At 42.6% G+C, this 10,109-nt stretch overlaps 1 protein-coding gene across 1 annotated transcript; it reads right to left on the bottom strand.

Moving 5' to 3' along the window:
- Window positions 1-64: 64 nt before the first annotated feature.
- Window positions 65-9,926, bottom strand: rrp12 (ribosomal RNA processing 12 homolog). Its single transcript, XM_079560373.1, has 34 exons — window positions 9,736-9,926; window positions 8,924-9,150; window positions 8,775-8,858; window positions 8,624-8,700; window positions 8,445-8,550; window positions 8,268-8,384; window positions 8,063-8,201; window positions 7,836-7,963; window positions 7,651-7,749; window positions 7,489-7,580; window positions 7,291-7,402; window positions 7,106-7,206; window positions 6,908-7,022; window positions 6,414-6,556; window positions 6,207-6,328; window positions 6,057-6,121; window positions 5,814-5,976; window positions 5,589-5,743; window positions 5,004-5,074; window positions 4,821-4,914; window positions 4,582-4,740; window positions 4,420-4,500; window positions 4,246-4,351; window positions 4,064-4,171; window positions 2,056-2,213; window positions 1,876-1,967; window positions 1,582-1,746; window positions 1,314-1,483; window positions 1,064-1,177; window positions 949-992; window positions 740-818; window positions 613-674; window positions 453-535; window positions 65-367 (listed from the first exon to the last, which is right to left on the bottom strand). The coding sequence occupies exons 1-34, from the start codon at window positions 9,872-9,874 to the stop codon at window positions 265-267; spliced, it is 3,873 nt and encodes a 1,290-aa protein (XP_079416499.1). The 5' UTR covers window positions 9,875-9,926; the 3' UTR covers window positions 65-264.
- Between the last annotated feature and the right edge of the window lie 183 nt (window positions 9,927-10,109).

The raw sequence follows: 10,109 nt of genomic DNA, 5'->3' as shown, positions 1-10,109 counted from the left end.
CCCTCCATTTATTACAAAGGGATAATCCATGCCATCAAGCTGCTGAACAAAGCAATTCCAGGAAGAGACAGTTTTATCCACAGCATTTTCAAACTTCCACAGCCATATAAATTACCTTCAAATATTGGACATTTCCTTTACTCTTTGTAAAAGGACCTTGTTGCTTCCATCACTCCTCAGACTTTTGGTTTCACACCAAATAAATTGAAATCTTTTTAAAAAGCAAACATTCTTTGAGTCCATAATGTAGTTTCAAGGCGCTTCTCACGCTCTCTTCTTTTTCTTCTGCATCTTCTTTCCAGATAGCGCCCCCTTCTGGGCCCCGCGTACCATACCTTTAAATTGGCCTTGAAGTTTGGCACGCTTCCTACAAGTTCAACACACAGAATTAGGGACACAAAAAAGTAGCATAAATAAAGGCCTTTGTAAATATCCACTGATAGTGACCATACCTGCGATTGAGCTGAGCCTTTCTCAGAGGGATATATGCGTATGGATCAAGCTTTCCTTTCTGCTTTATGTCTCCTTTACTTTTCTGTGCAGAAAAAAGCAAACACATTCAGCCTTTGCAGTGATTTAAGACACTACCATCCACATACTCTTAAACTGTACCTTTGCCTTATACTCTGCACCAGTGTCTTTAGCCAATGGCCTGTGGATACCAGAACCTCCAGCTGAAACAACAGAAGCTTAGTCTTAATACATCTTTAGAAAGGCAAAGATAAATGCTGTGATTTACCTTTATACTTTAAATCTGGCTCGATGTCCATGTCATCATCTAAGCTGTCATCTTTGAACCTTCTTTTCTGTGTCTTTTTCTAAGAAACAAAACACAGCAATTATTATTAAATAGTGAATTTCTCTGTTGTGAGATCAATAAAGGATTATCTTATCTTATCTTCTAAAGTAATTCAACTCAATGAGAGCCATACAGTACAGAGCTCTTACACTTTTAACTCCTGCCTCTTCAAGAATGTCATCCATTTCTCCATCTGCAAAAAAGGAGTCAGACTTGTCAAAAAGTAGTAGGTAAACATCTCATAAACTGTAAAAATGAACACACCCTTTTCTTTAACATTCTCCTCGTCCTCATCGTCTCGGATGATAAGTCGTCCATCTGACGTCACCTTGAAGCCGTGGGCTTTCTTTGGGCCCTTTTTCAGCTCCGGATTGGTGGCTATAACATGAAACAATGAGAACACAAAACATCAGGATGAAAGGTTGCGTTCAGACTTTTTCCAGTGGAGTAGCCCAATGTTTTAATGTGTCAGCAAGCCATATATGAACTGAGATAAATTGAGTCGGTCAGTCACCTAGAACTCTCTGGGAAACTTTGGGATCCAGGAAGTTAAGTGGATCGTCTTCTCCTCCTTCTTTGAGCCAGGCTTTAGCTTTTTGTTTTCTCCCTTTTTTCTGAGCGTTCTTGGGTTTAGCTTCATCTTCTGACATGTCGCTGTCTGACTCAGCCAAGATATCCTCAATACTACAACACAAGAAAAAAACAGATCAAATTAAGCCCTCTGCATCATTATCTTTTACTGACGTTAACATACTGGCTACCAATGAAAACTGTCTTTGTACCTTTCATTCTTGTTCTTAGGTGTCTCTTCTTCTTCGTCGTCATCGTCAGAGTCATCCTGGTGTTCTGAAGCCTGCCTTTTCCTCTTGCTGCGAGCTTCTGCTTTTCTGATGTTGGTGAGAACCTTGTGGTGCTCCGCAGGCAGCATGCTCTTGACCAACTCAAAACTGAAAAAGGGTACACAAAGGGTGGAAAAGCGAGAAAATTTGAAGAAAAAGAAAAAAAATCTATACTTAATATAAAATTGTTGCTTTATAATAAGCTAATGCAACAAAAGATACAGTTCATTTACTCACCCAAACTTTCTGATGAATCTGGTGAAAATGTTCTTTAGTTTGGTCCTGAAGTGTCTCCTTACGTCATCTTTAATATTCCCGACACCCTCCATCTAGCCATGCAGGGTACGAAGAGGGCATCATTGTCAACAGAGAAAGCACAATCTGCTAAACTTTAAGACAGACATAAACGTCACGTACCATGACAGTGACATGGGAGGCCAGTGTTTTGGGATCCAGGACGAAGAGGATGACTTTGATGAAACCCAGGGCAGCTTTAACAATCTCTCTTGTCCTTGAAGTCAGCAGGATGCAGATGTTGTACAGGAGCTGCTCCATTGTGCCAACTTCTATGGCGTCTGCAAAGATAAATTCATATGAAGCTGTAATGCTGTTCATGTTTTCCAAAATGTTTAGTTTAGATGATACAGGTGGCAAGTACAGTATTAATCGTAATCTTACATCATTTTTCTATGTTCTAAAGACAGATGACAAAGAAAGAGGTAGAATCCCATATATTCCAAGGATAAAAGTACAAGTCACTCATCGGGGCCCTATTGTAAGGAATGGCCGCACGAGATTGATAAATGTTTTGTTTAATTCTTCTTACATCACATCCTGTGCTCATGTTCAATAAGCGAATGACATTTTTAACCTTAACCAAGCACGTTTTGTCCAGTTTTACCGAAATCCAAAAGCTTCTTGACTGGAGCTTACAGCCTATAGGCCAGTGAAACGCCTCATTTGAAAGCCAAGACCAACAGGAAAGATCTAAGGGCGCACTCACACTTGTCCATCCGAACCGCGCCCAAGCGCTGGAAGCCCCTTCTGCGCGGTTCGTTTGTGCAGTGTGAGTGCAATCAATCCCGAGTCGGACTCGGTTCCGGACTTTGGCCCGCTTAGAGGAGGCGGGCCAGAGCGCGGCTCGGTTGCTCGTGTTTGCGCACACGCACGGATACAAGCGGCGGTTGTGTGGGCGGTTGAATTTGTCACGTAAAACAGTGAGAAAAGGCTGTATTTATCAAACAGAGCAGCGGCTGCCTCGCTCTCGTCTCCCCGGCCCCGACCGCTTCGCTCCCGGGCGGCTCCCCGGACCCCCGGCCACATGCCGACTGCTCACTCCCGACTCCCTGGCCGCTTCACGCACGTCTCGGGCTGACTATACGGGAGCGGCTGCGCATCTCCCGCCCTGTGTCCGAGCTTCACTGCTGCTGTACCTGGTTTGTCCGCAGGCTTTAGTGGGACAGATAAAACCTGCGGGTGCTTTTATCGCTTGTGACTTCGGTGCGTGTTCGTGTTAAGTGCTTTGTCGCAATGTAGCGTATACAAAGTATAGTCTATACTTCCAGGAGTTCACCAACATAAAGTTGTTTAACCAGTGGCCGAAGCAGCAATGAATGACATAAACTGAGCGTCATATCTTCTGTTCTCGTAGCCTTTTTTGAAGGCTATGACTCCAAAGAAAGGCTCAGAGCGGCAGGTGCTGCTCCACCCCCCGCCTCAGCTGAGCGGGACAGAGGGACGCGCACTTCTCTATTTCTCTGCTTTATTAAAATCGATTATTATATTCACCATAGCCCTTTTTGTTAAACTGTAGTAAAATGCAAAGAAAAGTGGAGTGAAGAGATTTGACAGGGCTCAAAGTAGACATTATTTCACGCAGCTGTTTAAGTTTTTTTTTTCTTCCGCATTATGTTGCGCTGCTGCTGCTCACGTACACTTGTAAACAACTCCTCGTGTTCGGCCACGGCTCGGTTCGTTTGTGTAAGTGTGAGCGCAGGCCGTTCGGGGCATCCAGGCCTTTCCTCAAACGAGCTGGAGAGTGGCACGGTTCGGATGTCAAGTGTGAGTGCGCCCTAAGCTTCCTCCTTGACTTTTGATGCATTTTTATTTGCTTTTTTGTCTGCATTCAGTTTTTTTGTAAACGATCAAGCCACAAAAAAGTGACAAAAACATGTTGAAAAAAAGCAACAAAAAGGGCAAAAACTTGACAATCCCAACAAGGAAGAAGCTTAGATCCGTTTTGTAGGTCTTAGCTTTCAAATGAGGCGTCACACTGACCTATAGTCTGTGTATCAGAAGCTTTTAGACTTGGGTAAAGCGGAACTGGAGAAGATGCACTCGGTTAAGCGGTTACTATAATCGTGCTAGCCATGTTCTAGTGAGTGTACAGTCTGACCTGTGAAGTTTTTATTGATTTTAAATATACCTTTGTACTCGAACACCAGTCGAGTCAGTGCTAAAATTGTGCAGGTGATCATCGTGACTGAGCCAGTGAGTCCGGCATAAACCAACACCAAGTATTGATCCATGGCGTCTAGGATGAAAACAGAATTTTAACAGTTTCATCAGCAAAATATCTGCTTTGATCGTCTTCATTAATTATATTACCTTTTGGGTTGCCACAGAAACGCACAAATGCATTTCCTATCTCCACCAGAAGGGTATAGGCATTTTTACGAGCCCCGACAGACACCTCTTTTGTGCAGATGATAACCTGAAAGAAACACACGCACAATAACATCCACGGCTCAGTGACTTTACCATCATCATGTGTAAATGTACCTCTGGCAATAGCGCAGTGATAAAGTCTTTGTGCTCTTCTCCAAGACTCTTGACAATGTGGATCAGACACTTTAGTCTTGGCTGAAAACAACAAAACAGAGATTAAACAAACATCCAATCACAAGCAAGTTTCTTTTAATGTAGTGTGAATCATGGACGCACCCGTTTAGCTGGTGAAGAAGCGTTTTTCAAAGTTTCAAGCAGGCTGACTTTGAGCGTCTCCAGATTTTTAACCACAAATGTTTTACACTCTTCTGTCTCTCCTCCGCACAGCTCCTCCAGCACACGGTAGGCCTTCTTCTGCATCCCGGGTTCCTTGATCTGTGAATGCGTACAATGGCTTTAGACTGAAGGATAACTGTACAGGACGTGTTTACAGCAAAAGAAACCACCAGATTTACTTCTAAATAGGGTTTGATGAATTTAAACGCTTGAGTCATCGTGGCCTCGTCTACTAAGGGCGCCATGGCAACGATTAGATCCATCATCGCAAGCCTGTGGAGGAAATAAAGTACTGAATAGCAAAGTTCATATAAAAAGTACAAAAAAAAGAAAAGGACACTGAAATATATGTATGTACACACCGAGTGAACTCTGTGTTGTCGGTGCCACTTATTAATCTCTCATTGGCTTTTGCTAAGAAAGTACAAATCATCTGGAGGAGAAAAAAAAAAGGTGTAAATAACAGGATAGTAAATAATCAAAGGAGAAAGAAGCTCTGCCTTTCTGAAGAAAACTGTCAAAGACCAAACATTCAGTGAGCCTTTTACTTAATCTCTTAACCCCCACCTGAACAGAGCACATTTTCTCCAGTTTGGCTTTACCCAAATCTAAAAACTTCTCAATGACTATAGGTGCAAGTGTCGCTGTGTTTTTATCACATTTTGAAGCATTGTTGTAATGCTTTTGTGTTATTATTGCCTTTTTTGTTATGTTTTTGTATTATTTTTTTTTCATTGGGTTTTTGTCATGTCATGTCATTATTTGTCATCACATTTTTGTCAATTTTTTGTGGCTTTAATGTTGCTTTTTTCATCCCTCATAAGTTGTGTTTTTGTTTCCAAGAAGCTTTTAGATTTGAGTAAAGCCGAAGTGAAGACAATGTGCTTGGTTCAGGTGGGGGCTTTATTTCCAATATTTCTTCCACATCTATAAACCTCTCTACTCACCTGCTTTTCTGTTACAGTTAAGTAGATCTTAATAGTATCGAGCACAGCCATCCTGTAGGTGCCAGACTCCCCTGCAGGCGGCTGCTGGCTGTACACATTGAAAAGAATTGGAAGAAAGTTTTTGGAGAATCTCCCCAGTTCTGCTCTCTCCTCATCTGCAAAACAACATCATCGTTTAGCGTCGGCGCAACCACATCAAAAGAGACGATACTGACGCGTCTGCACCTGTGGGGCAGCTCTTGTTGATAACTGTGCGTAAGGCCTGGCACACAGTCAGTCTCAAGTCTGATTGCTCATTAATGGCCATGCCAAGAGGGCGGGCGATGCCTTTAAATGATGCTAGAATGTCGACGCAACCAGTGCAGAAACCAGGAAGCATAGTCCAAATCTATGACAAATATTCACACTTAGATTTCCACACTTTGACAGGACATCTTCACAACATCAACACCAGTTTTGCCACAACACCTGGATTTGCAGCGTCTGGTAAACTTTGGCCTCGAGTTTCTGTCCGGCTTGTTCCAACTCCTCGGCTACAGCAACACAGATATTAGTTAATCACAGTCACACTGAGGGTATCAGTCGATATCACTTAATTCATAGAAACACTGCAGTTACCTCTTTTTTTCAGGGTTGAAGCCAGAGGAAGGAAGTAGGAATTAAAAAATCCAAGTTGAGTGTTTTTCACATGATCACGTATGACAGGAATAAGCCAGCTGCGCGGAAACTCTAAATCATCACTGCGGGGGGAAAAAAAGAAAAGAAAAATTAAAACTAGCGCAAACACATAGCCTGCGTTATATACTGTGTGCACATGGGACCTACTCGTGGCCAGTGATATTCAGAGGCACAGCGCCCAATACAACTTGTGGTCCCATTGCTTCAACAGCAGCTCCCACGGCCAGATCCAACTCTCCAGTGAAAGCAAAGTGAGGAGTGGAGCGTAGGTCTGCCAAAGACTGAAGCGACTGCAAAACACATTAATATGACATCAGGGAAACTAAAGAAAGCTACTTTGAATTTACTTAAAGGACAAAGGGATTGTGCTCAAGTCAACAATTACGCGGTAGCTCTCATGATGTGAATATAAGGATTTCTGTGGTCCCTGGACGTTTTTACACTGAGGTGGTAAAAGAATCAGTCATGGAAATGGGCAAAAATAATAATGGACAAATTGACACTAAAATGGTCATACAGCTAGCAACCATGCCAGTCTGGGATCTTTATAGATTCAGCATTGACAGTTAATGTCTAACAGTGCTTTTCAGTCTGTGGTTGCCATAGACACACTGCTAAATGTGAGTAGGCCTGTCGTTTACCTTGGTCATGATGGGATGAGCCTTTTTTCCAGCCGTTTTATAAAAGCAGCCCAACATTTGCAAAACAAAGGGCCAGCAGACGTGAAAGCGGTAAGAGAGGCCTTCTTCTGCCATTCTGAAGAATAAAATACAGTATGAAGCACAAGTATAAGACAACAAGCTTTATTTTTCTTGTGACACAACTTCGGAGGAACCTACTTGAACAATTTGCATATGTAGGAGGCACTTCCTCCCGAAGCTTTGGCTGTGACCAATTCCATCTCTTCCATGTGAGGCGCAACACACTCCGTCAACAATGTCTGAAATATATAGAAAAAAAGATCAGACGATAACAAAATCTCCATCTTTGAAAGGCCACAATATGAAGTACAATCGCGTCCTACCTTCAGGGTGCTGGTAGCGGCGGAAACCACCTGAGAATGAGGCGACAACAGGCAGGACATGACAGCAGAGAAGAGTCGAGGGAGATGTCCTAAACTCAGTGAACTCTGCAAACTACAAAAAAAAACAAAAGACATTAACTATGCAAGCAGTTCAAAATGAGCCACAGTGCACGACACAATCAGAGTGGTTTCTAATACCTCGTTAGGTGAACATGAGCTTTCTCCATAACGGCTAGCCAGGCCAGGAGAGGCTGCAGATCATTCTCACTGGGTAAATAGTCATAAAGCGCCTAAGGAAAGAAGGTGTTGATTACTAAATTATTGCGAAAGGACCTAAAGATTTACAAACACTGCACATACCGTGATAATCTGTGCATTCAGCTCTGGAGATAGGACTGAAGCATTTGGTTTGGAGCTGAAAAGTTTGTGAAAGGCTTGCATGGCACTCGCGGTTACCAACTGTTTAAAAACATTATAAAAGGATCTCAGCTATTTATCGAGAAGTGGTTGGTTATTAACATAAGTTATGACTGTAGTTTTCTCACCACATGGCTCAGAGTCATCACTCTAAGCAGCGTCTCACAACAGGATTTGACTGCTCCAAGTGGAAAAGTCCCGATCAACTCTTTCAGGAGGCCCAACATGTGTAGGGTAGTGGTGTCTTCTTTGCTGCCTAAGTAAGGAAAAAACTCAATTACTACTATACTTTTACTATGCTAACCTTTATTGTTATGTATTCTAAACTGTGCCAAAACAGCCGAGTGGAAATTACCTCCGGCCTGCTCCATTTCTTTGATGCAGAATTTGGCTGTCGTCATAGCAGCAGGATGATGGGTGGGAGCATCGTCTTTAAATAGGAAATCGCTTCCTCTGAGAACTGAGCACACGCCCTGCTGCGCCGCCTTACGCACCTGAAACAGGGGAATCCAAGGGTAAACAAACCTATTATGCATTATTCCAAAGGCAAGACTCAATACCTTAGGCTTGCTGTGCACAGCAAAGCTAAGTAGGCCATGGTAAATCTGGAGAGTGGATGAATAAGTCCATACTGAGACATCCTGCTTCCTTAATAAGGTGGCGAGGCATGACAGGATCTACAAACATAACATTTTCACAGATTTCTTTGTAAGCATTAATGGTACTGATTATCTTACCCATCGAAGTGCTGATCCTGAGTCGCTTGTGGCCTGTTTCGACATAAGATCCATCAGAGCTTTGCTGGTGTCTGAGAACTTGGAAATCAGAACTGGAGCAGGTACTCTGGGTGGGATAGAAATCAATTGAGTGTTTACTGATATCTATGTTGGCCCAAATGATAGTTTTAAAGAAGTACCTTTTCATGACAAGGTTGAGGAGATATGCAACTGCTGCCTGTGATTCTCCTGAATCCACAACTTCTAAAGTGGTCATCTAAAAGTCAAAGTACAGCCAGTGACATTACAATTATTTGTAAAGACAGAAACCTATGCAAAAGCGGGACTCACCAAAGCGGCAAAATACTCTGTTTCTGTTTCATTACCGCCCTGAGAACGAATCACTTCGGTAACAGCCGCCAACACTGCACAGATCTATAACAATAGAAGTTAATAGAGAGAAGAGACTAACAAGAAACATTACTGTAGTCCATGTGAACCTCTTTGTGGGCAGCGGAGTTGGATTCCCAGTAGCGCTGGACCTTCCTGAAGGTGAGGTTGGAGCAGTCAGACAAACCACTGAGGAAGGTGCCAGCAGTCCTGTCTGACAGTCCCTCCCCGGACTCCTCTTCCATATTGCAGGCATCTTTACGATCTCTGACCTCCAGTGGACCTGTCTGCAGCTCATTGTGCAGCTTCAGCGCATCAACAGTAAGGTCACTCTTAGCTGTCAGGGGATAAATAAATGTGGTTTGATTCAGTTCATATGTAATATTTACTACCAAATATTAACTGGCATATGTTTACAAACGGATTAATAAAAGAAAGTGTCACACAACACAGGCAAAATGTCACTACAATATAGTTTACTTGACTTTAACTTTAACTATCTTTTCTTTAATTGAATAGTTACACACCATTTTTACATTATATGGGATATTTATATAATAGGATATGTGTGAGATTACAGTACAGCTTCATCTTTTCTGCACAAAACATCTTTAGATTCAAGAAAAATTAAAGCAAATCCGCAGCAGGTTGAAATAGTTCAGAAAAGGTGGCAAGCATGAGTTGTGTGGGGAAACAAAAAAAATAGTAATACTCATTCATTCAGCCCCGTTATATTAGATTGTAGTAAACATACAGGATTTAGAAACGCGTTCCTGGTTCAACCTATTTTGAATGTATGCAGTTACATACAATCTATTAATAACGTGATGACATCGTACATGACAATATGCTAGTGTTTTGATCAGAGGCAGAAAGCTAATGGCCCATAGCCCCGATCCCTGATCCACGTGCAGCTGCTTACCACTGGGTCGGCTGAAGAAACGACTTTTAGCGGCTTGTCTATAGCGGCTGGTCTGCGGGTTGGAGTCACTGCTGTGTCCTTTCTTCCATCGTTTTAGTTTCGATCCTGTTCCGGACCGAAGTTTGCCAGATTTCACCATGTTTGAAGCAAAAACTGTTCACATCGGAGTCTTGTTCCCACAACTCCAGATGACTCTGTCGCTCAGAGAGTGACGTCACAAGCTCTCGCGTGGGCTCAGGCGGCGGTGACGACACTGTTCCACTAGAGGGCGGTATTAATACATGTAACATTCAACAGTAATTTTAAAGTCAGCCTATTTTAATTGGTTTTGATGTGAAGAGGATGATGAAGGCATATCGTCATCTATGAATTAA

Source organism: Gobius niger (genome assembly GCF_951799975.1).
Source record: "Gobius niger genome assembly, chromosome: 7".
Lineage (NCBI taxonomy): Eukaryota > Metazoa > Chordata > Actinopteri > Gobiiformes > Gobiidae > Gobius > Gobius niger.
This window is presented reverse-complemented; position numbering and strand designations above follow the sequence as displayed.

Excerpts from the sequence above, each read along its gene's own strand:
- rrp12 (XM_079560373.1), bottom strand. The coding sequence starts at position 9,874 with ATGGTGAAATCTGGCAAACTTCGGTCCGGAACAGGATCGAAACTAAAA. Across the intron at positions 7,581-7,650 it reads TGAATGCACAGATTATCACG|GCGCTTTATGACTATTTACC; the intron begins GTATGTGCAGTG and ends TTCTTTCCTTAG. Across the intron at positions 4,172-4,245 it reads TTTCTGTGGCAACCCAAAAG|ACGCCATGGATCAATACTTG; the intron begins GTAATATAATTA and ends TTTTCATCCTAG.